Raw genomic sequence first — 27192 nt, 5'->3', positions numbered from 1 at the left:
GGGGCTCTGCTGTCATGGGGGGGCTTCCCAGCACAGCACTGAGGAAGATCAGGGCTCTGGATGTGCTCCCCAACTGTTTTGTCCTGTTACACACAGTTCCTTAGAGAACCATGGACTACAAGGACCTCTCTACACACTCTCCCTTGTGTCATTTCACCCCAGAGCTGATCTTTGATCTGTGGCTTCCCAAGAGCTCCTACGCGGCATTGCTCCCCGCTGTGTTTCAGCTGCCCTGGAGGACACTGGGCATTGCTCCACAGGGTTTTGCATCGCAGATGGGGTCCCCACGTCCTCCTACAGGCCCTTCCCCTGCAGCTCCTACCTTCAGATCCCGGTGGACCACCCCCATCTGGTGGCAGTGCAGGACGGCCTCCAGGATCTGCTGGATGCAGTGGCTGTGGGAGAGAGGAGAAACCTCACAGAAAGTGGCCAGCAAGGCAGAGTTTCCTCAGACCCTTCTACTCAGCTGCATTTCACATTCCCTGCCCCTCTCCCCATCACACTTTCCACCCGCAGCCCTACAGCACAGCTCAGCATCCCCCTGCACCGAAATCCACACACCCATGGAGACCAGTCGCAGTGAGCAGGAGCATGGGAGCTACGACTGAGGCCATGGGGTCCCCACAGAAGTAACACTGAGGGATGAGCTGGCGAGCAGCAGTGGAGTCTCAATGCCAGCCCAGATTTGGTCTCCAAACCCAGGCAGAGCAGATGTGCTCCTCAGATGCAGAGCTAACCTTCGCTTCAGCCCCATTTCCTTGGCCTCCTCTAACGCAAGTGACTCTTACTGTGTCTGTTTGCTTTATCTCTAGTTCATTAAACCCCAGCTCAGCTGCATGCATGAGAAAGGAAGGGAAAAAGACTGAGGCGATGATCACTTCTGCTCCAAAACAGCTGTGTGCAAGGCAGAAGGTCTTTATTTACATGTATTTTATTTCATTTGTATGACACCAGTAAGTGGATGGGTTGTAAGTTGATTCAGTGTGGGCACTCCATTAAATGAGATTGTTTTCTGCCTAGAAATAAGGAATATTTCCATGCAGACAGAGGTAGCATAGAGCTTACCGCTCACTTGGACGTTTGTACGGGCTATGCTTATCCTGGGGACAAAGCCAAGAGGCACAGTGATATCTGGAGACTGGAGAGGGCCAAATCATGTCCCCTCAAAAAAAATGAGGCTAGTGCTGTCCCCTGGCCGAGCTGCAAGGACCAAAGAGGTGGCTGAAGCGGTACCCAGTCCCCTGCCTCTGCCGCAGGGTACCTGGAAAGTGCCAGCGGGAGTGTGGGAGGGAGCGGAGCTCCAGCACATCCTCCCACCCAGCCTGTCTTGACTGCTCCTCCTTAGTGCTTTCAAGTGGTAAATGCCAGAGAAACGCTTGCAAATGACTGTAATGCAGCTGCAAGGGGAAAGGGTGAGGACTGCGACGTGTCTGTACTATTACGCTCCTGGCTGGGACACCAGCCTGATGCTGGGCTTCCTCCCTGCCAGTCCAGGGAGCCCCAATACCTAATTCTTTTACAGAGAGGTCGGCTGTGGGCTATGCCATCAGCCCGGGGAAGGAGGAGCGATGGCTGGGGACCAGCCCTCTGGTAACACATGCACATCTTGGCACAGGAGCCGAGTGAGTTAAAAAGTTAAAAAGAGCTCTTTTTTTTTTTTTTTGGTTGCACTATGCATATGTTTTATGAGTACGCGCTGCGGAGCGGCTGTAAAACACCTCCCAGCATGAAAGAAGCTTATGCTGCAGAAAGCCAGATGCGTAGGACCCTGGGAGGGAGCAGCTCAAGGGATGAAGGGGACAACTGCTGACCCCTCCATGGCCCAGCGTGTGTCCGTGCTCACCTGGCATCCGCTTCACTGTAGTACTCCCTGGCCACAATGTCCTCAAAGAGCTCCCCACCAGTGACCCTGCAAGAACATGGGGGGAATCAGGCTCTGCCATCTCACGTGAGGGAGCTGGATTGATTTACAGCACACCCAGCCCTGGCAAACCCCCACAAAATGCTGCCGTGTCATGCTCGAGGAGGGGAGCGTTGGGGATGCAAGGCAGGGATCTGCCCTATGCCCAGCTTGGAGGACCCACGCTTGGTTCAAACCCAGCCTGCGGGAAGGGCTTGGGTGAGGTGGAGGATGGGGAAAAGGTCAGAGGGGCTGCGGGGGTGCAGGGTGCATCGCCCCGGGGTGGAAGCATGCAGCTGCTGGTGGATTAAGAGATGCATTTAACCATTACTCACAGGTCAAATATCAGGTAGTGGTGGCCCTCTTCGGAGATGCTGTCGTGGAGCCTCACTGCGGCAGAGACAGAAGGGTTACGGGGTACGCCTGGATCTCACCCTGCTCCCCGGGAACGCCTTTGCTCCCCTTTGGGCAGAGGCAGGAGCTGGGGAAGGGCAGAGCGGGGCTATCCCTCCTCCCTCCTCCTCTTGTTATTGCTGCTGGCTGGGTGTGGGGGGGTCCCTGCTCAAGAGGGGACCGCAGCCAAGGCCCCAGCCTTGGGGAGTGGTGCAAGGCTCAAAGGTCAGATCCAAATCAGGGACTGCCCGGGGCTGATGCCTGGCCGGGGTCCCGAGCAGCTGCTGGGCCTATCTTGGGCACTGGGCAGGCTGCAGGGATGGGTGCCCCCAGTCCTCTGCCCCATCAGGAGAGGTGCCCGGGCACAGGGAGAGCTCAGCCAGGGTGCTGGGCTGCCAGCCCTGGCACCGACGGGGCTTTTTTTATTTTCTGCTTGTGACCTTCCTTTTCTCCTTGGGAGGTCTCGGGTTGGGGATATCCAGGAATCACTGTGGGATGAGTTTCCTTCAGAGGAAGTGCTCTCCCTGTCTCTTCCCACAGGGCTGGCATCTCATCCTGCTCATCACACTGAGGGGCACCCGCTCCCCTCGGGTGCAAACCTGCCCCCCTGCAGCTGGGCTCCGGTTATTGAGGCTCAGATCCCTGCTCACAGCTTAGCAGGCAGATGTGCAGTGAGGGGACAGGCACAGAAACAGGTAGGATGTATAAATAAAGACTGGTCCAGCATCCTCTGGCCCCCACATTTTGTTCTGATTTCCTTGAGACTGTAAATATTTAACCCTTCCTCTCTGCTCACCTGTTTTCAGCCCAATACAGCTTTCAACATCTTTGAGATCTTTGGAAACCAGGGAGGAAAAGGAAACATTCAAGTGAATGATTTTGTGGGAATTTTTGCTTCCAGCCCATTTTGCTGCAGCTAAATCAGCTGAGCCCTGTATGGAAACATCCTCCAGACTTGAGTCTGAGCCGGAGGAGATAACAAGCTCCAATATCTAGTGCAGACGCTGCGCTGCATCGCTCTTATCTCCCAGGCCAGCAAACATCACTGTGCTGGTCCTACCCCTCCCTCCAAGCTCAGCAGGCAGATCCAACCACCGCCAAGAGCAAGCTGCCAGCAGCATCGCCTCGCCCTGGCCTGGGCAAGGGGCAGAGGGGGTCTGTTAAGCTGGATGGCACCTTTCCTCTTGGTCTCTCTCATGGTCTTGTCTAGTGACACAGTTTTCTCATCTCACTCCCTGGTCATCCTTCCCCACTGCTGGTCTCCATAGACAATCCCTGCGCTCTGACACCAGTGTCTGCTCCCTGTTTTTCTCTGACACATGATCCCAGCTTTTCTGCCTTCCTCTGCTGTAAGAAGCACATTTCCTCCCGTTTCATCTCACCCGAGAGGGATTGGGGGTATTGTGCATGGGATCCTGCAGAAGCCAAACTGTTCAAAGGGGGATTAGGTGAGTTTGGTGTGGATAGGGCCAGCGTAACTATAAGCAGATGGTCCGGATACATCCCCTGCTTGGGGAAGTCCCAGTGCCTGTGGCTGCCAGGAGCCGAGAAGGTATAAGAAGGATCAGCCGTTCCAAATATAGTCTGGTTCTGCAAGTATCTGTTACTGACCATAGTCAGAAAGAGCTGCACCAGCCAAACCACTCCAGCTCAGTGCCAAGAGCCCAGGCAGGACCAGGACACAGCTGATGATGGGTACCTGGAGTCAAAACTCCAGGGCTGGGTGTAGCCAAAGTTTCCCCGATAAAGCAAGACTTCCCTGCGAGGACTCACAACTCTGGGAAATGACAGCTCTCCCTCATACATCGCCTGGTGCTGTGGATGTGCTGCAAGGTCGTGGGGACCTGGACCTGCCCTCGACTCCCCGTGCGTGTCTTTCTGGGCAAGCCTCTCCTGCAGGCATGGTGCAAAGCACAGGTTGGTTCCTCCAGGATCGCAGCGCAGCATTCCCACGGGAGAGGGAATGACCTACCCCGGCTGCAGGGAGCAAGCGAGCGGCCAGCAAAGCCCCTGGGCAGCTGGGATGCTTCTCCCAGGGAGGGATGGAGAGAGGTTTTCTGCCTCGCCTTCCCCATGCCCCTGGCAGCCGCTGGTCTGCAGCGGCACAGCTCGTTCCAGCGCCTGGGTGGGTAATTAGCCGGCTTGTGCCGCATGCAAGGGAAGCTGCGAGCCTGAGTTTCCAGGCAGCAGGAACAGTGGGGGGGTGAGGGTGTGGGGTGGGGGGGTGGAGAAGAGCCTCCTGGGTATAAATAGCAGTGAGATTGGGCTCATTAGGCTCTCATGCCGTTAACCCTTTCCAGCCCTATGCAGCAGGGTTGCTCGAAGCCCACCATCTCTGCCGGTCGCGGCCAAACAGCGAGGTGTAGTGCAGGGATAGGGGAAAAAGCACAGGGGGGCTGGACTGCAGGACAAGGTGTCTTCTGTCCCCAGAGACCCCACCAGCCCCACGGGCAGGTGATGGAGAGGGAAGGGAGGAAGACAGAGGTAGGGAAAAGCTGGAGAGAGGCTGGGAGCCTGGGGAGCTTTGGCTGCATGGCCCAGCTACTGTGCTGCAAGTCATCCTGGGGTGGATTCCACCGTTTTTAGCATTTCTTGCCATTCACACACCTTACAGCGTGTTTCCTTCGGGTGTCAGCAATCCCCACATCTATTTTGGTGCAGAGGAAAGGCCCCAGCTGACGCTCTGACCGGGGAGGGGGGGCTGGACTCCCCGCCGGAACCCCGGCAGGGCAGCCCCCGTGTGAGGCATCGGTGCTGCCAGAGCAGAGACAGAAGGAAGGATGGTGGCCAGATTCTGCAGCATCCAGCACCCCGGCAATGCAGGGGAGACCTGTCACACAGCCGTGTGCCTGAGACAGATGGAGGCTGACAGGCTTTTTCTGAACTGAAATATTTATGGGACAGAAGCTGCGTGGCTGGTCCCAGTGGCCCCAGGTCCGGCTCCCTGGATCTGCTGCAGCGGTTCCCTGGGGAAGGACGGATCCAGGCCACGCGGAGCAGTCAGGGGGCCAGGGACAAGCTCAGCCAAAGGGGAAACCTCCCAGCTGCCGGCTGAGGGATGAGAGGGCTGCAGAGCTCCTGTCCTACCCCCAGATGCTTTTCCAAAAGCTGCAGGATCCCACCAGGGTTGGCACATCCCGGGGTGCAGCAGAGGGGAGAGGGGTTTCATCGGTGCTCCCACTGCTGGACCATCCCTGGGAACCAGCAGCCTGCATCAGCATCACTCTCAAGGCTGGGGTTTGGGTTTTTTTTTTACTGCAGTTTTTTCTCCTCCCCTCTCTCTCTCCTTCTGGCCTATTTTTGTCTTTTGCAGGGGCTCGGGAGTTTTCCTGAAACAGCTTTTCCGAAGGAGGCTACTTTCAGATGGACGGTCGGTGGGAAAGTCTTCGCTTCCCCCCGCCATCGCTCCTCCTACACGCCCTGCGCTGCTGCTGCTGCTCGGAGCTGCAGCCGCTTTTTGGAGCATGCAGAGGAATACAGCACCCGGGTGGGGGGAGAGGAGTAAAAATAGTCCCTTGCAGCCTACTGGGGCCCTGCTTCTCCCTGAGGGAGCTATGGCCAAGTGGGTTAGCTAGGACCTGCTTCAATCCCCCCGTGCTTGGTAGAGGTCTTTCTTCCCATGACCCCATTTGAAGATGCTGCCTCCCGTGAGGAAGAAGAGGGACGGCTCTGCAGATCAACAGGGCAGGCTGCTGCCAAGCCCCTTCTCTATCTCCGGGATGGTGGCCGGCATGCAAGGGAAGGACAAACAGCCCGTGCTGCTGCAGGCAGGGCTGAATCATTGATGGGGACCCCCCAGCCCCAACAGGCCACGGGCGGGCAGGTGGGCAGCAGAGCCAGGGACAAAGCACAGGCAGATTTGCCTGGCTCTTCCTTCACCTGGCACACGGCGGAGAGAGGGGCACGCTTACCGATGTTGGGGTGCTTCAGGAGGCGGCAGATCCGAGCTTCTCGTTCCAGCTTCTGGTGATCTGAAAGAGGCAACAGCCCTAAATTAGGGTCTGGGGAAGGGAATAAACTGCTCTCAGCTCCTGCCACGCTCTCCTGGAGGAGCTGCTGGCATGGGAAATCTGGGGGAACAGAGCAGCTGGCAAGGGGCAAACCTGTCTTTTTTTTTTTGCTAAAGAATAACGGGTTTGGGAATACATTCAGCACTGGGGCCTGAGAGATGTTATTGCAGCACGGATGTAGCCCCCAGCCAAGCCCCCAGGCACCAGTGCCATGGGCAGTCCTGGGCTCTGGATGAGGCCTCACCCTCCTCCCTCCCTTCTCTTTGCTGAACGAGCCCCCATCACCTCCCAGAAATCCCAGAGCTGCCTGAATTATTACTGCCAGCAGCGCCTGCTTGGTTTTCTCTTACTCAGCCAAGCACAGGCAATCAGCAGGGACATTTCTGGCCCTGAATGGTACAATTTGAACAGTCAAAGACAGAGCTGACCAGCAATGAGATGTCAAGCTGAAACAGGGCTATCTGCTCCACCCCCCTCTCCACTCCCAGCTGTTTCACATCAGGTCTTTGCTCTCCTACATTGCAAAACCCTGGCTCTGAAAATTTGCTTTGCTCCAGTGCCCATCTCCAAACAGGAGACACAGGTCTCCCTCCCCAGCTGTTCCCAGGCTGGGGGATACAAGACAACGTAGCTCTGGGCAAAGCGAGTTGAGCTGAGCCAAAAGAATGAATTTTCAAATAATTTTGATTTTTTTTTTCCCTTGCTTCTGCACTTTTCTGCCTCCTTATACCTGGCCCAGCCACCCTGCATGGAGGTGCCTTGTCTGGAGGCATTTTATGCTAGCAGGAACCCAGCAGCCGGGAGAAGCGATGATATAATTAGGGCTGTTCGTCTCTCAGTGCTATCGCTGTTACCTTGCAGGTTCACACCCCAGAGTCTCGCTCTGCATCAAACCAAACCTGGGTGTCTCCAACCGCTGAGATGTGAAGGCGGTGCAGCCCCTTCCCTCTGGGGGCTGGAGCCTTCCCCCAGGGCTCAGTATCACCCATCCAGTGACTGCGGGGCTCGGTGTGGGCGAGTCACCCCAGGGCTTGGGGCGAGTTTTGCAGCCTGTACTGGGCTCTGCGAGCTGAAGGCTGGGACAGCCTCAGCATCCTCGTTCAGGTCCCCACGGCATTTCCCCAATGGGTGACAACCTTCCCAGGGTGGGATGGGGCAACAGGGAGAGGTCAGGGTTTAGGCTGTTGCTTTTTGCAACCAAAATCCATTGTGGGGTGGAGGACAGGGATGGGATGGAGAAACAGAGTGGCCAGTGGGGCAAGCACTTCTCTGGGAAACAGAGGAGCTGCTTTCTGCCCCCTCTTCTGCTCCTGCCTGACAGTGATCATAGGTGAGTCACTGATTGTCACTCTCTGCCTCAGTTTCCCCATCTGCAGGCTGGTGGCTGGGGCCAAATGGCCCACGGGGAAGCCCAGCATTGCTGGTGTCCAGTAAAGCTCCTTTGCTTGCTTAGAAGAGGCCAGAGATCACAGGAAAGGGCAGCGAATGTGGCCCCAAGTACAGAGTGAGTCCCAACACCGCTCTGTGTGTCTGTACGCTGCTGCCAGCCGAGCCTTTGGCTGCACAGGGGTGAGCGTGGCCACTGGTGGGGGGCAGGAGGTTGCCCCATCCCTTCCCTGCCACCAGCCACCCAACTCGGCTCCAGCTCCCCGCTGAGCCACCACAGCAGCAGCATTGTGCGGCTCCCCCAGCCACTTCCCCCCTCTTTGTACCCTCGCAATCTGTTGCCACCAAAACGCCTGCGAAGGCAAAAGCCCAGCACAGGCGGCTTGGCGGGGAATGCCGGGAGGCTGGTGGGGTTTGATAAACCACAAACAGAATGGGGAGGGGGTGGGAGACCAGCGAAAACCAGGTGAAATGGAAAATGGATGAGGGAGTTTAAAGGGAGGGCAGAGATGGGTGCGAGCACCTGGTAGGAAAGGTCCTGGGGGTGTGTGGCCATCGCTCCCCTGGTACCACGGGCTCAGCTGCGAAATGCAAGGGGAAGAGCTGCCTGAAATGAGCCACCCACCGCCCAGGGAGCGAAGGCAGCCTGTGCTCTGGGGGCTTTGCTCTTTCTAAGCCTGCGTGGGTCCTGCTCAGGCTGAGCTTCCCGGCCGTGAATGCACAGCAAGGACAGGCTGGGCATGGGGGCACCCAGACACCTCCGGGTCTGCAGCTTCCTCTGAGCATCATGTGAGTACAACTCCTGCACGGGGCCGCAGGCTGGCAGGGGACCCCCCCACTTGCGCAAATCTCCATGACAGGGCTCGCAGGGGCTTTGCATGTGGGTGCGATGGCTGTGCCAGAGCAGTGGGGCCGAGGGGCAGACAGACAGAAGGACAAAGGGGCAGGGGGATGTCCCTCAGGCAGAGGGGCCCTACTGAGCTTGTGGGGGCAGATGCCGTGGGTCAGAGCATCCACCCCTCCACATGGCACAGCACGTCCACCGGGCACAGAAGTGCTGCTGGGGACAGTGAGCCACGGCCGCAGCCACTCGCCTACCCCACAAACCCAGCTGCTGCCTGGACCCAAAACCCATTTCTCCTCCAAAAACGCCAGTTTCTCTCCTGCTGGCTCCCCGTGTTGGCAGCCGGGAGGATGTCTCAACATCCATGGGGATGTTTTGCAGCTCCTCTCACCTCCTCCTCTCCTCCCTGCACACCTGCCCTCCTGCCCTTTGCGGGTGACATAGCCAGTGACACATCCCCGTGGGACAGAGGCTCCTCGTGCCCCTTTGGGGATTGCTCCCAGCCTGGGGAAGCACCATCCCCCATGCTAGCATTGCAGAAACGGGGGTTTCAAGACTGTTAGCAAAAGCAGCTGGTGATTTCAGCTGGCAGAGCAGGGAAAATAACCCCGGCGGGGTCTCTCCAGGGGACAGACGGACACAGCCGCTGCAGGGACAGAGCAAACCCCAGAAGAGGATGGAGAGGGGCAAACTGCTGGAGCGGGCGAGCAGAGGCAGGAGGGAGCAGAGGGAAGGCTGCTCAGTCTGCTCTTCCAGGCAGCCCTGCAAACCGGGAGGTGTTTGCTGCCCACCCCGCTGTCAGCAGGCAGGAGCCGAGTGCCGAGGCCAGCACCCCACATCCTGCCCCAGCCTGGGAGTCTTCGGCCTCGGAGGAAGGGAATGGTCCGCATCCCTGAGGAGGGGCAGGAGCAGCTCTGGGGGGAGCTGGGGGGGCTCAGTGTCAGCGCTGTGCTGCTTTGGCAGCGCTGCAGGAGGGAGATTGCAAAGCACTGGTTTAATTTGAGGTCAGAAAGGAGTTTGTCACCGTTTTCTGCATTTCAGTTTTGCCTTCAGAGGTGAGCAGTGGCATCAGGGAGAGAAACCAAGGGAGGGAGTTAATTAAACCCTCCCGGCAGGGTGCTCGCTCCTGGCACCCATCCTGCGCTCCCTGACGCACCCAGCCAGGAGGAGCTGGAGCCGGGGACACAGCAGCTGCTCTCCCATCCTCTCCGTCCTCCTCATTGCAGCTCCTCTGCCAGATGCCTGGGGGCAGAGGGGTCCCTGCCTCAGGGCAAGGGCTGGCTGAAGCTTTTCTGGGCTCGCTCAGCTCAGTCTTGCCTCGAGGAACAGCCAGGACAGACCTGCCAGCACCTCTTCCAGCAGCAAAGCAGCCAACGTGCTCCACCGGTGTGATTAATTAGATGGCAGCGAGGGGTGAGAGCCCATCTCCAGGTAGAAATGAAATCAAGCTCCATCTTGAAGGACCTTCCCTTTTCATTGATGTAGGTAGATGAGTAGGGGAACCTGCAGCCCCTGAAAGTGGGGTTGGGGGGTGTCAGTGGGGGCCCTCTCAGAGAAGGTGATGCTCCCAAAATAACTGTGCTACCAAGCGCCTGAGGCTGGCAGCAGTTTGACTTGTTGCAAGGCTGTAACCATCATTTTGCCACAACATGGCATGCAGGGTGGTGGTGGGGGTCTCAGGGAGAGAAATAGGGTCCTGCGGCTCCCTGGGCAGGTTGGGGTCTGGGATCCCCCCAGAGCCCTGGCACAGCCGGGCTGTGGGTACATCCCTGCAATCGGATGGATGTGGTGAGCAGCCACCTAGACGTCTCCTCCAGATGTTTGCTCCATCCATCAAGAAGCAAAGCGTGTACTGCAGTGGAGACAGGGTGGGATAAGGGGGTCCCCCACTGCACATCAAATACCCCCCACATCACTGCACATCAAAGGCATCATCCCAGAACCGTGCAGAGGGGATGAACTCCCCGCTCTGCAAACCCTGCTCGCCTCTCGCCTCCCCAAAAATACCCCCAGCACCTACCTCGAGCAGACAGCTTCTTGGTGTTGATGATCTTGGCTGCATACTCTTGTCCTGCCAACACCTTCACGCATCTCCGGACGATGGAGAAAGCGCCCCTGGAAAGACAAGAAGCCGGAGGGAGAAGTGAAGGGCATGGCTCAGCCCTGATGTGCCGGTGGGGTGAGGGGCAGCCACAGGGATGGGGCTGGGGCTGGGTGCTGGCTGGGGAAGGGGCTTGGCAGGCTCTCCATTGCCCTCCCTGCACCACTGTCCTTGGGGAATGATGGGGACAAGCACAGGTAGACCTGGGGATGGATGCAGGATTTGCCTCTCCATGCTCCCCTGGGATACCCCAGGCATCGTGCGCCTTTCCTCCTCTCCCTCCCTGCCTATCCCCTGCAAGAAAAGCAGCAGGGATTTACCCGGGTTCTGGCTCCTGAGAGACACCAGGACGGCTGCAGCTGCCACGCAGCACTCGGCCGCTTCACCTCAGTCCGTGTGCGTGGCTTTGCATGCTCTGGCCCTTGCAATCTCAGCAGCACTTTGCAGAAGCGGGTGCGAGCACCAGCTGTGGGTGCAGGTGAGCGGTGCAAGGGCCCCCCCCCCCCCCGCAGGTGCAAAACCGTCACACGGGCAGGGACAGCCCAGGGGACCCTGCGAGGAAGGACCACTGCAGCCGAGCTGGACAGGGACTGATGCTGCTGCGGCTTGCACACGTGTGAGCCAACGTGCAACAGTATCTTGGAGTCTGGCAGGCAAACAAGCACGGGAGGGGCTCCAAAGAACCCCCTCTGCCCCTGTACCCCGTACCCTGAGCCCTGGCAGCCTGTTGCACTGACAGCGCACCGGCGCGATGCTGGGAGCTGCGACATCGCACACACACACACAGGCACACACGCACGCTCCAGCCCTGCTGAGCGCAACCTTTGTACCAGGTTCCCTTTCCTGCCAAACCCTTCCAATCGCTAAAATAACAACTATCAAAAGCAATCCCACCTCCCACCCCACCTTCCCCTCGCTCCCCGGCGCCCCGCTCCCGCTCCCTGCTGAGGAATAAAAGGCCGCAGGCTGGTGAGCGGCGGCGGATAATTGATTTTACCGGTGGGGGCGGGTGGAGACGGGCAATTTGGGTTTGAATGTGATCTTTAGGAGAACAGGCAAGCGGCGGGGTGCGGAGGGATGGGGCTGGAGCCCCAGCAGAGCTGGCAGCCCACGCGCCCAGCGCCGCGGCGCAGAGCATCGCTCGCGGCACGTGCCGGGCAGGAGCTGAGGAACAGCATCCCGGCGCTTCCCGGCCTCCCCATCCTGCCATTTAATCCTGGCTGCTGGGAGAGCTGAGCTGTTAATATCCTTGTAGTCTGAGGCAGATTAATTGGAAAGCGGAGACAAAATGCTTCATATCCAGCTTGCCATGGGTGGGGGAGACTGGACCCATTGCCAGCCCCGCGGTGCCACTCTCCCCATCCCATCAGGAACCCCACACTGCCCGGGATTTGGGGGCTCCAGTGAGTCCCTGTGACCCATCTTTTCTAATTTTTTCCTAAAGACACGTGCTGCTTTTGCAGTGCCAGGAGAATCTGCAGCAGTGAGCACAGCAAGCAGGGAAGCCCCTGCACCTACCGCCCCAGCTTGGGGTTTCTACCCCAGCTGCAGCGTTTTACTGCAGGACCTGATGTGGGGTTGGAGGGACGTAGGTGTCCCAGACCCCCTGGAGCATGGGGACCCCCAGCCACTCCTGGTCCCAGTGCCCATAGCCCCTCGCTCATCCATTTAGTCAAGCTAAACCGAACGGCGTGGAAGGGGGAGCTGTGGGAAGCAGGATGGGATGCGCTGCACCCGCGGAGCACAGGGTTGCACACCCCCGGCTGCATTCGCAGCTTTTGGCTCCTTCAGGCCTTTTTTAACAGAAACCAAATGTCTATTTGTGCTCCGTGAAGCACAAGCGAGACCCTGTGAGCCCACAAGGCGCTGGGTGCGGGTGCAGAACACCCGGGGGTGCAACATGGTTGCCACAGCCCCATCCCTGTCTCAGTCTGCACTGGCTGGGACCCCTCCACGTTGGGTGTTTGACCCCACTGGGCATTTCACAGCAGCTGGGCTCTGCTCCCCGTGCCAGGCTGTTCCTGTGCTTCCCAGCCCTATGTGGGGAAAAATCCCCGCCTTGGCTCCACCTAAACCCAGCAACTCCTGCCCTGCAAACACAGGCATCCCCCCCACACTGGGGGCTTGTGGGGCAGTGCAGGGGGTGCCAGGCAGGGAGCTCAGCCCCATCGTGGTGCAAGAAACCCCTTTGGAAGGAGATGTGTGTCCTGTTCCCTGGCTGGGGTGCAGCAGCGTGGGTCCCTTCCCTCCCGGGGCTCTTTGAATGGGTCTGACCCCCACCCCAGTGGCAGCTGAGGACCCCCATCTCTGCCTGGCTCAGAGGTGGGGCACTCATCCCAGATGAAACAGCATGTCCCAGTTTTAGCACTGGATGGGGACATCACTCACAAGGCCATGGGTAGGGACCGTGTCCATATCCCCGCCAACGGCTGCCATTTTAGGGTGACGCTGGACCCACAGCCCTGCAGCCAGCCCTGTCCCTCCAGCCCCAAGCCCTGGCACTGCTGTGTCTCAGCCCTCCAGCTCCTGTCCCTTGGTCCCCTGGGCCAGACATGACCCCATGCCTTGTCCCCAGGGCCTCTCCCCGCCAGCCCGAGCAGCGGCTCTGCTGCCGGGATGCTCCGCTTCTCCCTTTTTCACACCTTCCCTGCCAGTGCCGGGCTGCGCTGCTGCCGCCCTCCCTCTCTTCAACACCTCCTCCTCCTCCAAGGCATTTTATCTCCTTTCTAGAGAGAAGAGTGTGGGCTGGGGATTTTTTGTTCCTCCATATATTTAATTTTTTTTCCTTTTTAATAAAACCCCTCTCCTGCAGCTCTGGGAGTGGAGGGGCTGATCGTACCGCTCGGCACGGTAATTGTCTCCAGCCTCTCCCTGAACCTGCCGCGGGGGCGGATTTGGAGGCGCCAATGGAGCTGCGCTTCATGTTTGTCCTACTCCGGGGGGCCGTGGGCAGGATCCTCTCCCCGTCCCCCCTCATGCTGCCCCCCTCCTTGCCCCATCCCCTCCTGCAAGCATGGGGTGGCGGGGGGGATCAGAGCAGCCCCTCACTTGCTCAGCTTTGCCAGGGCTGCCACGGGAGCAGGTTTTCCCCAGCTCCGTGTCCCCAGCTCGGGACAGATGCCCTCCCCGTGCCCGGGAGGTGCAGGGATGCGCCAAGGGCTCATGCCCCATGGGGCAGGCTCTGCAGAACCCCCTCCCCATCTCTGCCCCCCACAAAGCCCCGTCTTGGTGCTACCATTAAGTGGGTGGCATCTTAAACCCCCAGCTTGCCTGGGTGTCAGGATGGGTGACAGCCAAGGACATGGCAAAGGAGCACGGTGGGTGCAGCAGCAGCCTGGCACCCAGCACCTCCCTCCTGCCAGCCAGGCTCCGGGACACCCCATGTCCCCCCCAGCAGACCGTCCCAGTCCTTTGGGGACAGCAAACTCAAGACAGAGCCTTTCTGCTCCAAGCCCCTGCAGGATGCTGCTCCCTTTCGGGGTCGGGGTGGGCTGGAGCCGTGCTGCCCACCCTGCACCCTGACCAGCACTGGGAGCATCTCGCTGGAGGAGGAACGCCACTGCCCACCGCGAGCGGCTGCCGCAGCGGAGCAGAGGTGCAGCGCTCCGTCCTGATTTCCCTCTCTAAACCCACGAAGCGGAAATTTCCCCATGGGAAACTGCTGATTTTTGAATGTGCCAGGATGTGCTGGAAACCGTCCTGGTGGAAAATCCCCAACCAGTTCCATGGTGCCTTGACCAGTCTGGTGAAGCCCCTAACCCTGGAACACGCCTCAGTGCTGAAGTGGTACCTGCCCCCCGGAGCAGAGGGGAAAGCTCTGGGATGCTCCAAGCTGGGGACGCTGCTCCAAGCTGCCGGCCAAGCCATGCTGCCCCTGCATCACCCCCGGAGGTCAGGTGGGCCGGGGTGCGGTGCTCACAGGGGGCTGGCAAGTCACTGCACCAGCTTTGCTCCTTTATTCATGAACATGTTAAAATGCATCTGTCGAGGTGGTTTTATACTGTGGTGCTGGGCAGTGTGGATAGCCCCCAAGTCTGGGTGCTCAGCTCTCTGTGTCGGCACCCACCTAGCAAAACGTCGCACCCCAAACTCCTCCGGGAGCCCTCCTGGTCCTCCCCCATCACGCCTGGCCTGCAAGCTCCCCTCCACCTCCCTGCAGCCACGTCCACCCAGCCAGGGCCCAGCAGCCTCCCTGCAGGCACTCAGCAGCCGCTGCCTCTCCTGCCCACCCCCTGCCACCACCACAGAGCCTCAGAGCCCAGAAAACCCAAGAAACCTCTGGAAAAAGCAGGTCCCAAACCCCACCTTGCCACTAGCTCCCTAGTGGGTGCCCATCCCCCTGCCCGCAGTGCCAGCTGGGACCGTCCCCACTGCAGGGACCTGCTCCCTGGACCCACTGCTCCCCGCCAGCCCCTCGCAGCCACCCTGATGCCGAGGGGATGGATGGGACATGCATGTCCTGGGACAGGGGGGGGTCCGCTTGCCTCCAAGGAGCTGCACTTTGTAGCAGCAACCCAGTCCCCCCCATTTGGCTGGGGAATATAAACAGCGTTCAGCCTGGCACAAAGTCCTCCCCTGTTTCAGCTTCTTTATTTCTCCATTTTTGTTCTCTCCTTTCTCCCTCGCCCCCGTTTCGCACACCCACGCGCGTGCAGACGCACGTTTAGGCACAGGCTGCCCCCAGCCCGGGGGCTGCGGGGCTGGAGCGAGTGCCCGTGCCTACGGACGGACACAGCCACCCATCTGCCACCAGCCACCCGGCACAGGCACCCCCAGCCCGCCACCGCGCCTCTCCAAGGGGAACGTGGCCTCACGCCCCACATTTACACACCGGCTCTGAAAAAAGGCACGGAAACCAAAACACAGGCACACGCCTGCTCAGTTCTGCACCTGTTTTACAGCCACACATTTGGCGAGACACAGAGCATCCCTCTGCCCCGCACGGAGGACTTGGAATCTCCTGCTGCACCCCGGGGTGTTCAGTGCCCCCCAGGATCACCTCACTGGGCACAGGCATCTCTGTTGGCACACACATGCACACACACATGCCCCCTGATCCAGGCACACACGATGACACCCGGACCTGCTGAGCTGAGCCCTCCCTGGCAGGAGAGCTGGGTCAGGCAGTGGCTCACCCGGGGGGCACTCACGCTGGAACAGAGACAGGGGTGGGAGATACCCCGTGTCTGTCCAAGAGCCGCCGGGATTTTCCGGGGGCTGCCAGGCAGGCTGGGTCTCTTGCAGGACTAGCCAAACCCCACTGAATCCACACAGAGAAATTCCCTAAAGGAATGTGAGGGGCGCCCGCCGCTTTGGCTTCCCTCCTCAGCTGTCCCGTCCCTCCTCCCAGCTGGAGAAGTTCCTGGGGGAGCCAGCAGCATCCTCTTTCTGGAGCGGCTTTTCCATAAGGGGCGCAGCCTCCCCCTCCCTGGGCAGCCCCCTGGAGTGACCCGACCCCCCAGCCGAGTACCCGTCAGCACCACCCAAACTCGGGAAGGGACAGAGCGGGCAGGGCTGGGACTGGCAGCCCCCATCCTAACCCAAGTCCCCCCCACTGCTCCCCGGTACGTTTGCTCCATGCCTGTCTCCTTTCCACCGTCTCTGGTGGTTCCCAGTGCTGCAGAAGCTCTTCCCCAGCTGGGGCACAGCCCCACTCCGAGCATCCCAGCCCCACTCCGAGCATCCAGCCCCGTCTCCAACTTACTTGCCCAGTTCCTCGAAGAGCTGGTACTCCTCGGTGAAGCGATTGCAGGTGATGGTGGCCATCCCGAGGGGCTGGAAATGCTCCCTCCCCAGTGCGGAGTTTGGGGCAAGCAGCTCTCCTCTTGCTCCCTCCCTCTCCGTGTGCTCCCGGGGCTCTCTCCTCGCCGAGGTAAATAAGGGAATATGTTTGATTGACAAGCCCGGAGATAATGATGAGGGCAATTTGTCTTCTCAGCTTCACAAGCCTTCGTCAGCATCCCCGTCCCCATGGCGACCACCGCTGCCAGAAACGCCCTGTTTCTGTTGCCGGGGCAACCGCTTCCCAAACCTGTCGCCCGCCCATGGGGACCAGGGCTCTGCTGGGGACCCAGCCCCAGGGGCTGCCCGGGGGTCACCCAGCTGCTGCGGGGTGGGGGGAGGTCTAAAATGCAAATATTAAAGGCAAATTAAAGGATGTGGTGATGGTAGAATAATTGGGGCAAAAAGGGTTTCCATGGAAACCATGGTTTCCATGTTGCAGGAGGATGCTGTCACCCCGGCAACTCCTTCCCCCCCCAAAAAATACAGGCCCTGCTGGTGCCCGCAGCAGCATCCCTCCGGGGGCCTGGGGGGCTGCGGGACGGGGGATGTGCTGCAGCGGGTCGCGGTGGATGGGAGCAGATGGAGCAGAAGTGTGTCAGGAGAAGCTGGAGAAACCATGGCAAGTCCCCAGGTCCCCAGACCGGCCCGCCATCAGCCAGGCTCCCTCCCTGGGGGAGGGCTGGCCCCAATCACTCTGCAGGGGAGGGCTCGGTGTGCCTGGGAGCTGCTTCCCACTCCTGCTTTGTCCGATGGGTCTCCCCAAGGGCCCCGGGGCTGCTGGGGGAGCAGCACCCGAGGGTCCCCCCTCATTGTGGGGCAAGCAGCTTGGCCTAAAGCGCAGCTAGAGGGGGAGCAAAAAGGCTGTGTCCTGCTGTTTCCCTGCGGTGCCCAAACCAGGGTGGAAAGCAGGGGGATTTCAGAGTGGGGATAGGTGGAAGGTCTACCCCCCTCCTCCTCCGGCTTTTTGCTGCTGAGTCGCCTCTCTGCTGCGTTTAACAGAAGAAAGCACCAAAAGGGCAATAAAAGTGGAATAATGAGGTCCAGGACCTCAGGGGAGAGGTTTCCCTCTAAGCCCACCTTGCTGCCAGCACCCCTGGCAGCACCCACTGGGGACCCAGCACCCTCTCCTCCATCTACACCACCCCTTGCACCTTCCCACCTTCTGGCCCCCCCAGAAGAGCTTTTTTCTAAGCTTTTGTCCCATTTCTGGATGATTTTGCAGCAGAAGGAGCCCCTACCACACCTGGAGAAGGGGCTCCCACTGCCGGCTGGGAGGGCATTGCCTTTGACAGCTGAGATGGATTGAGTTCCCTTTCAGGCTGCCATGGAAGGGTTAAAAGGAAAATAAAAGGCTCTAACCAGACAAAAATAGGGAGAAATCTTTGAGAGAAGAGAGAGAAGGAGGAGCAGAGAGGGAGAGAAGAAAGGAGGTGGAAGTGGAGGAGGACAGCAAGTGGCGGAGTGAGGAAGAAGAGGGGGAGGAGGAGAAAGGTCTAATGGCTTTTCCATTAATTGCACCATTACCCACCTTCATCCCCACCTTGCATCCCTGCATCCAGCAGGGCAGGGACCCGATTCCCACCTGTGGATGGGGACAGGACCATGGTCCCCAAGGGCTGATGGCCTCCAGACCCACTGTGGCCATGCCACAGCGTGGGCAGAGCACACTGGGCCCCCTCACTCGGGGTGAGGGTGATGCACATGCGTGATCTGTGCCCTGGGGATACTCTGGTCCCCAGAACGCCTCCCTGCCTGTGCATGTCTCCTCCCCATCCCGCTCCCACATGAAAGGGGGCTTCATTCACCACCCCCGGGGCCACACCGGGAGGCAGGGGGCTGACGCGGGGGCTGGTGCAGCTGGATGCTCGGAAGAGCGCTCTCCTCCTCCAGCTTTTTGCTGCCGGCCGCCAGCAGCCCCATGGAGCCGAAGGGTGGAAGGAAGAGCCCCCGCCAAGCCGGAGACCCATGAAGGCTCATGGGCAGCTGCGTGCTCCCACCTCGCTCCCGCCTGTGCTAAGGTGCATGCCCCCGTGGGGGCTGCAATGTGACCTGCCCCCTCTTCCTGTGCCCACCCCCATGCTGGCACGTGTGTTCAGCCTCACACGCGTGACTCTGTGCTCCCGTGGCCAGGAGGGAGACACCTCCATCCCTTCCTTCCCCCCTGACCTCCACACCCCAAACCCCTCACCCAGGGCAGGGGGTGATGGCAAAGCCCCCTGTGGGGTCCCTGCCTCCCTCCCCAGGTTTCTCCTGCCTGGCAGAGACGCAGCTCTCCAGGAAGGGTTCCTCCCTTCCTGCCCTCCTCCCTATTCAGTTTTTTCCTCAGCATTTTTCCCTTTCGGAGGGTGAGGGGGTGTCAGGCTTCTGGGTGCTGAATATGCTCTGCTTTGCTGATGATGTTTTCCCAAGCGGGAACTGCTGCGTGGCTCAGCTCCACGGTGCCTGGGGACAACCCAAAGGGAGCAGGAGCTCTGGTGGGACCTTCCCTCTCCGGGTTGGGGGCTGTCCCACCATCTCCCAGGGGAGGGGAGCAGTCCCAGCCCTCTCCCAGAGGCCTCAGGATCCTCTTCAGATGTCTCACCTCTGCCAACATCTCTGTTCCTGGCACCCCAAGATTTGTTCCTGCAGGGCTTTGGAGAGCCAAGCTGCTCTCCTGCTGCCGTGCTCGGGTCTGGCCGCCTGATGGAGACCTTCATCCCCAGCAGCTCCTCTCCATCACCCGCCTGCCTCTCCAGAAATGCCTCCTGCTCTCCCCACGCCTGCTCCAGCTCTACCTACAGATATTTAGTTTCTGCATCCCAGCATGGGACTGCCCCAGTGTGGGCACCCAAGGTCTGACACCAAACCCTAAATGCACTGGGCATCCCAGCATGGGCAGCTGCCCCATGGGGCTCAGGGAGGACCCGTGTGTCCCCAGGGGGCTGCAGCAGGTCCCCCTCCTCCCATGGGACAGGGCTTGCATGGGCCTCAGGGAGCTTTCAGCAGTGCCTCGCATGCACAACCAGCGGGGCTGCGAATTACATATTGCAGAGATCCCAAAATTACTGGGACGGTTTCACACGCAAGCTGGGGTCTGGGGGATGCTCAGTTTCTGTCCTCTGGGAAGCTGAATTTGGGGTTATTTTTAGATAAAGATTATAAATACCATGGTAAGGAGAGCTGATTTACATTTAGGGTTGTGTTTGTAAATGTGCCCTGTCCCTGCGGACCCCAGTACTCGTTCTTGTGGCCACATGAAACTGCTTTTGGCTGGGACAGGGTGTCCCCAGGGCCACCCTTTCCCCAACACCAGGGTCCATGGGCAGGGACCCTCCTGTAGACGTGGCCATGGATACTTGGGGACCCTCTGCAGGTGCCATGTGGCTCCCTGGGGCCATCGTGCGCTGGCTCTGGGTGCGGAAAAACCTCTGCAAAACCACACATCCTCGGACCCCTGGAAGGAGAAAGGATGTGACTGTCTGGCTTGAGATACAGCCCCTGGTCCAGAGCACCCTCTCCCCAGCATGAGGTGCCCAGGGTGCCCTGCTGCCCTCCTACCATGGTGGTTTGCTGAGATGTCCATCCCCCTTCCTGCTACTGGGGTTCTCCCTTTTACTCCCTCAGGTGGAAGATACCTATGGGGCTGGAGAGGCTCTGAGGTACCCCCAATCCTGCCTGACCCATCCCATCCTCATCCTATTCCCCTCCCCATCTCCATCCCACCCCAATTCCATCCCATCCCATCCTGACTCCCTCCAGCTGGCAGGGTGGAGGCAGCGCTCCATCCCGACGGCGGAGGAGGAGAGGCAGCCACTACTCCTCCACCCCACCCTGCGCTCGTTTCCTCCCAGCCCAGAGCCCCGATGGCCCCAGACGCTTCCCCCTGCCCCATCCCCTCCGCAGGGCCCCACCCTGCATCCAGCTCCCGCCTGGGGTGTGGAGCAGCCGTGGGCTTGCCACAGCTCTTTGAAAGGTGGTTGGAAAGGAGGGGAGCGCTCAGCCCGTGTCTGTGCAAACACATCTGCTGGGTGCAGCATCAGGGCTGGGCAGGGAGCTCCACCGCCTGAGCATCTCACCAGCTGCATTAACCCCTTGGCAGCCAGAGCACACAGGCACTCCCACGGGACTTGAACTGTGTGAAAACACAGGATTTTGACACACTGGTGCATTTTTGTCCCACAGAGACCATTAAAGAGCAGTGGTGGGATGGGGAGCCCATGCGGCTGCCACCACCTGCCCCTTCCCAGCCCAACGTTAGATACAGCGGTACTGGAAACAGCGGTGGAGGACAACTGCTGTCCTCAGGCTGGAGGTTCTGCACTCTCCAAGTACCCAGAGATGCTCCTGCCTACTTTTTCTCTTTGTTTTTGGTGACTAAGACTTTCCTTCAACAGTTTCTTTTTGTAAAAATTCAGAATACAACTTTTTTTAATTAAAAAAAAGAAGAATGCAGATCCAATGCTACGGCTAATCTGACTGTGTCAACACGGCATCAGCCCAGCAGATCAGAAACTGGAAATGAAGCAAGACCAGATGAACCTTTTCATGGGGATATTAGTAAAAGTGAAGGGAGAAAAATCAAACATGTTTTCATGGAAATTTCCATTTTTGAAGAAAAAAAAATAAAAGAAGGACTAATCTTGGATGCGTTTATATAAATATGGAAATGAAAGCTGTTTCCCGAGCCTTGTCACCGCCCCATGGCCAGCCCCGCTCTCCCGCTCCCTCCGGCACCGGTTCCCCCTGTGCCGTGACTCGTGCCGGAGCCCCCCACAGCCGTCACCCCCTGCCCTCCTCTGGCTCTGGCTCAGCCTGCAGCAGCCTCTTCTTCTTCAGCAAAGCGTTGCTTTTTATTCAGCCACCGGTTGGCTTTGCCAAATGGCAGCCGGTGCTGCAGCCCCGTTGTCGACGGGCACACCCGTGGGACCAGCCCGGTTGAGGTAGTTCCAGGATGTGCAGCATCCTCCCGGGGCTCACCTCAGCTGGGGTGATGCCGTGGGGACCAGTCCCCATGGAGCGACGTGCTAAGGGATCTGGGGATGGAGATGGGGCTGATGGAGGAGCTGAGTCCCCCTCTGCCACCTGTCTGTGATGCCAATGCAGGGGATGTGCCCGTAGGGATGCAGGGGGCCAACAGGATGGCATGGTGACGGGCGTGCGCAGCGCAGCTGGGACCGGCACACATGCTGCCACACTCTGGCTTTGCAAACTCTTTCCCATCTCTACAACAAGAGGCCTCCTCTATTCTGCCTTGCTGTCAGCTTTTTTTTTTCTTTGTTTCTATAGAAAATCCCAATTCCCCCAAATAATCCAGCTAAGAGTAAGAAAAAAAAAAATACAAACGTGTCATTGCATTCTCTTCCCGTTCCCGTCCCTCTCTCACACACAGGGCTTGAAAACGCACTGAAAGGTATTCAGCGTGCACGCTGCCAATTGTCACATCTTTCAATGACAGATTTTAAATGAATGTTATTTTGCAAGAGAGAGAAAGAGGAGAAAAAAAAAAAAAAGAAAAAAAAAAGAAAGCCCACACTGCTCATCCAAGAGCTGACAAGTCCTAACGGGCCTCATTTTCCAGAGACAAAAATAACTATTTTCAAAATTCACAGCAGGGCCTTCGCCTACACACGCTGCACCAAGAGAAACCTGTGGGGAGAAATGTAAAACACATTGTGTAAATGGAAATGCACCATGCATCCAAAACGCTTTTAAAGCTATTTACCCTCTTTCATCCTTGCCAGCTCTCCTCCGAGCACACGTATGCACGCTCGCACCCCGCCGAAGGCGCGGGGGCACGGCGCTTTGCTGGCTGCCCCGGCTCCCGAGCTGGCTGGCCCCCGGCAATCGCATGGGCTGGCTCCCCATGGCAGGCGGATGATGGGGAGGTGTTTCCCCCCCTACGCGTGCGCTGCTGGGAGAGCGGTGCCCATCTGCGGCGAGGGGACGCGGCGCTGGCAAGCAGGAGTCGTCCCCGTCCCCCTCCACAGCTTCAAAGTCCTTCAGCTACAGAGCAGCACAGCAGTCTCTGCAGAGATCTTCTTGAGATCTTCCTTCTGCCCCAGGTTCACCAGAAGGGACGTGGGGACGGGGACAGCCCCAGCACTGGGAAGGGGCAGCCAGGGATGGTTAGCTGGTTGGATGCGTAGGATGCATGGGGAGGAACATGGGTGCCCACAGCCATGAACATGTGGGGTCCAGTCAGGCAGAACCGTGGATGAAAGGGTCTGCTGGATGGATGACCCATGGGAAGTCCACCAGAGCTTGGGGCAAACCTGCCTCCCAAACGTGGGGCCGTGGAGAACCATCTGTCCTCTGAGTGCATCCAACCACTTCTCCGTGTGCCATAGTTCCTCACCAGGGCTGCTCCTGGCCCCTCAAGCCAGTGGAGAGGAGAAACCAAGGCCCCATGTGAGATCCCTGTAGCAGCAAGGCTGAGTCCAGACTTGGCAGTCTCAGGTCTGACATCCATGGTCAGGAATCCATCCTTCCACAAAGAAGTATAATAGGAAAACACTGTGGTCTTGGGTTTCGGGGACGCCCTCAAGTTCCCAGAGCAAGAGCAATGGTGGCAGCTGCCTGACAGCAGGCAGAAGGTCAGGAGCATGTATATGCAGGGAAATTATGAGGGACAACCTGCAGGCAGAGCTGCTGAGACTGGCCAGTCCCTCTGCACCACCACCCCAGGATCCTGCGCTTTCTCCTGCCGTTGCAACGGCCAACTTAAAGCTTGTGATTGCCTGCAGAGTTCATGAGCAAAGGGTCTCTCTCTTTGGAAGGGGCTGTGCACAGGCCAGCCCAGCTCAACAGACTTGTACACCATTGCTAAGCAGCGCAGCTGAGCCCACATCACCCTTCCTCACCCATTGGGACCACCCTTCTGTCCAGCCAGAGAGGACAAGTGTTTTGGGGTGAACCCTGGCGCAAGGAAAAGCAAGAGGATGCTGGCCACCTCCCCATCTGTCCCTCTCCCTCGCTCCCACCCTGCGGCACTGCCGTCCAGAGCTCCACCCTGGCCAGGCTGGGTCGATGCTGGGGGAATCTCCCATCAGATGCGGTTGGACATGAGCCTGGTGTTCAGCTTGCGGAAGAAAGAGCGCAGCTTGCAGATCTTGCACTTTTTCTTCTTGTTCCTACTCTTCAGGGGCTCCCCGATGCCTTCCCACTCCTCCGCATCATCCTCGCTGGCCCAAGGTCCCCAGGCACCACCGTTGAAGTCCGGGTGAGCCCGGGGGTTCTCTGCGGGATACCGCACCGGAATGGCGGTCCGGTTGTAGTGCACCAACCTCATCAGGAGGGTCCTGACCACATCTGGGCGCTGGTCCGAGAGGTCGTAGCGCTCGTAGGGGTCAGCGGTGATGTTGAAGAGCCACATGGACTTCCTCAGGCCGTCGGTGAGACGCTCCAGGTTCCACCAGCTCCCTGGGAAATTGGTCAGGGTCTGTGGGGGGATCCAGTCACTGTACCCCGGGTCACCAGTGAGGAGCTTCCACTCCCCGACCCGGATGGAGGCTTGCACGGCTGTGTTCCAGATGCCAAAGCCGTCCTCCAAGGAGCCATACTTGGCATGGTTGTACAGTGGGTCAATGTTGTGCAGGATTTCAGTTCGTGGCGACTCCTTGCCCTCACTGATGGCAGGCCAGACGTTGTAGCCATCCAAGCCTGGGACGTTGCTCAGGTTGCCCCTGGCCAGGCTGACTAGAGTCGGGTACCAGTCTGTGATGTGAACCAGTGCCCAGCTGGTTCGGCGCTTGCGCTTGATCAGGGGACTGTGGACAAAACCAATGCCACGGACTCCCCCTTCCCAGTACGTCCCTTTGCGGCCCCGTAGTGGCCAGTTGCTTCCCCCAGAGAAAGTCTGCCCACCGTTGTCAGTGGAAAACACGATCACACTGTTGTCGTAATAACCATACTTCTTGAGGGCCCAGGTGATGTTCTTTACCGCCTCGTCCATGCACGTCACCATGGCGGCATACTTGCGGCGAGCGACGTTGCCCATGGAGCGGTAGCGGTAGATGTACTCCTTGGGTGACTGCAGAGGCGTGTGGACCGCTTGAAAGGCCACATAGATGAAGATGGGCTCCTTGGGGCTGTGGGATGCCAGGATCTTGCTGACGCGCTGGGTGTAGAGGAAGGTGGAGTACTTCCCACTCTGGTCCCAAGCCACATCCTCCCCTTCGTGCAGGTCGTAGCCACAGACACCCGGCCCGTCGCAGTTGTCGTAGGTGTAGTAGTCCACATTGCCTGTCAGGGAGCCCAGGAAGGTGTCAAAGCCCCGGCGGGTGGGCAGGCACTCCTTCTTGTAGAAGCCAAGGTGCCACTTGCCCACCATGTGTGTGGAGTAGCCGGCTTCCTGCAGCTTCTGTGGCAGGGTGACCTGATCGAGGGGCAGGCAGTTGGGCTGCCGAGGGCGGATGATGGAGTGCTGCAGCCCTGTGTGGATCTGGTACCTGTTGGAAAAGAGCCAGGAGGAATCAGTGGTGATGGGGAGCAGTGCTGGGTGAGGACATGACAGCACTTTATGTGCTGGAGACCCCAAATGCAGATCTCTATGTCACCCAACCCCATGGAGCAACCTCCACGCCAGAGACACAGAGCTCCTCATCCATCCAAAAGCACCAAAAGCAGATGCAAAAAAAAAAAGAGAGGGGGCTCAGTAGACATCTCAAAAGCACACTGGTCTGCTCTCCCAGGATGCCCCCGGCAGTTGTCCCCGCTGTCGCCAGCCCAGAGGAGGTGGCTGGGCTCTGTCAGGGCTGGGCAGCACAAGCAAGAATTGCGTAGAAATCCCTGTGGGTTTGTAGTGTCCCACCTGGGTGCCCACACATCCGTGTCCTCCCCTGATCTGCACACCCTGGAGATGTCTGGGACCTCTCCAGAGCTGTCAGGAGAAAAGAGAGGCCTTTGCCTGGACCCCAGCAGGCTCCACCACCCCCAAGCAGCAGGTGACCGCATCCATAGGCACTTCCCTGGGGCCCACTCCTCAGCAGGAGATGATCTGATGGGATCTGCCTCCTACAGTGGGTTCTGACCTCCCAGCGCCGCTCCAGGGACAGCCCCATCTGTCCCAGGAGGCAGAAGAGCCCAGGATAATGGGACACCTGATTGTGCCACCGTGGGAGAGGTTGATGGACCAGCATCCAGCCTGCCCTGGCCAGCGCAGCACTGAACACACAAGCAGGAAAAGCACAGCCCAAGGGACTCATAGATGCAGGGCAGAATGATCCTTCAACCCCACAGCCCAGCAGCAAATCCCCAAGGGCCAGTGTGACGGCACTGCCTGGGGACACAGCTCCTTGCCCGGTACCGAAGGAACTCATGGCCAGAGACCACCCTTTCCCAAAGTGGTGTCCATTACCCAATGGCATCCACATTTTTGGCCTTACCATGTGCCACTATTTATCCCATGAGAAAATCAACCATTTATCCAGGAAGCCTTCTAGACAAAGTCAGCAAGACGCCTTTCTCTGGAGGCTCTCCGCCATCTGCCAATACACTGGGGCATCTGTCTAGTGGCGAGCTGGGGTTAAACCCTGCAGAGCTAAGGAAGGGATGGAAGAGGGGACATGAGTGGGGTGTGAGCAGGCTCTGGCTTACCTGCCGGTTATCAGCTGGCTCCGGGATGGGGTGCAGATGGGTTGGATGTAGTAGTTCTCCAGCTTAACGCCCTCCGCTGCCAGCCTGTCCAGCGTTGGCGTCTGGATATCCGAGCCGTGATACCCAACGTCGTGGTAGCCCTGGTCATCAGTCAGAATGAAGATGATGTGGGGTGGCCTGGTGAAGGCGGGAGGCAGCGATTTCTCCATGGGGTCCGTGGCTACGTCGGCCACCAAACTGGGCTTCATCCAGTCCCAGGATAAATAGCCAAAGCTGAGCAGGCTGACGAGCGAGAAGCCCGTGAGGGCATAGACAGCCATCCCGGAGCACACTGTGCTGCCTGCGAAGGGAGCTACTGTCCCGGCATCGTCTCAAAGCCACAGAAACAGGAGGTCTCCCCTCCTCCAGGACAGTCCCCCGACCTAGGGGATAGTCCCCGAAACCCCTGCAGCCGGTTTTGTGGGAGCAGCTCCCGTGAAGGCACACTAGTGCGCACACAAAGAGCTTAATCCGCCGGGGCTGGGTTGCCTTCAGTCAAAAGAAAATAACCCTCGCGCCGCTCCAATCAAACACATCTGCACGGCAGGACAGGCTCCTCGCAGTGATTAACGGCAGCCCCAGAGCTGCTCACCAAGCGTCCCGAGTGCTAGAAACACTTCCTGGATTCTTGGCGTTTTCTCGCCGGTGTTCTTTATGAAGAACCCCATAAAAACCTTGCCGGAGAAAGTAGCTGGCTTCTCCGCTCCAGCCCTGCGCCTGCCCAGCTATCTGGACGGCTCACTCAGGAAACGACAATCCTTTTCTTCAAACTCCTGCAGAAGAGGGTGCTAAAGTTCAAGCCCAGGGGTGCCGAGCTCTTCTCTTCACTCTCTGAGGAAGAGCCACCCTCTCCTTTTCCCACCCTCCTCTCCAAGGCAGAGAGTCCCAACATCTGACTGGGACGTGGGCTAAGTCACCAGGTTTATGGGGAGCTGCAGGCTCGGCCCCTCCCAGCTCAGCAGCTCCAGGAAAAAGCTGGGAAGCCCCGGAGCGTGCAGGGTCCTAAGCATGGCATTCCCTGAGCCACCAATGCTTCCCTCCCCACTTGGCCTGAGACATGTGACACGTGGGCCAGGGGCCTGGTGGGATGCTCAGCTGAAGCCCCTGCAGCATCCAGCTGGGGAGGGCAGCGGGGAGGGCTGGGTCCCTGAAAGGGACAGCT

General features: G+C 59.0%; 2 protein-coding genes across 4 annotated transcripts in view; both read right to left on the bottom strand.

Annotated features, from left to right (window-relative positions):
* Window positions 1-16791, bottom strand: part of CAMK2A (calcium/calmodulin dependent protein kinase II alpha) — a 36568-nt gene extending 19777 nt beyond the window's left edge. For all 3 annotated transcript variants that reach the window (XM_074883391.1, XM_074883392.1, XM_074883393.1), the window contains exons 1-6: window positions 16339-16791; window positions 10554-10648; window positions 6205-6264; window positions 2236-2290; window positions 1844-1909; window positions 323-395 (exon numbers count right to left, since the gene is read on the bottom strand). In XM_074883391.1, the coding sequence (XP_074739492.1) occupies window positions 323-395; window positions 1844-1909; window positions 2236-2290; window positions 6205-6264; window positions 10554-10648; window positions 16339-16400 (411 nt within the window). In that variant the 5' untranslated portion in view covers window positions 16401-16791. The remainder of the gene's footprint in view (window positions 1-322; window positions 396-1843; window positions 1910-2235; window positions 2291-6204; window positions 6265-10553; window positions 10649-16338) is intronic.
* A 6651-nt stretch (window positions 16792-23442) lies between these two features.
* ARSI (arylsulfatase family member I) lies at window positions 23443-26311 on the bottom strand. The gene is made up of 2 exons (XM_074883838.1): window positions 25992-26311; window positions 23443-24844 (listed from the first exon to the last, which is right to left on the bottom strand). Exons 1-2 carry the CDS (start codon window positions 26309-26311, stop codon window positions 23443-23445), a joined length of 1722 nt encoding a protein of 573 aa, XP_074739939.1.
* Window positions 26312-27192: the final 881 nt, after the last annotated feature.

The sequence above is a fragment of the Strix uralensis genome, chromosome 14 (assembly GCF_047716275.1).
Source record: "Strix uralensis isolate ZFMK-TIS-50842 chromosome 14, bStrUra1, whole genome shotgun sequence".
Taxonomy (NCBI): Eukaryota; Metazoa; Chordata; class Aves; order Strigiformes; family Strigidae; genus Strix; species Strix uralensis.
The sequence above is the reverse complement of the archived record's forward strand: the minus strand, read 5'-3'. Positions and strand labels throughout refer to the sequence as shown.

Excerpts from the sequence above, each read along its gene's own strand:
- ARSI (XM_074883838.1), bottom strand. The coding sequence starts at position 26,311 with ATGGCTGTCTATGCCCTCACGGGCTTCTCGCTCGTCAGCCTGCTCAGC. Across the intron at positions 24,845-25,991 it reads AGCCAGCTGATAACCGGCAG|GTACCAGATCCACACAGGGC; the intron begins GTAAGCCAGAGC and ends CTTTTCCAACAG.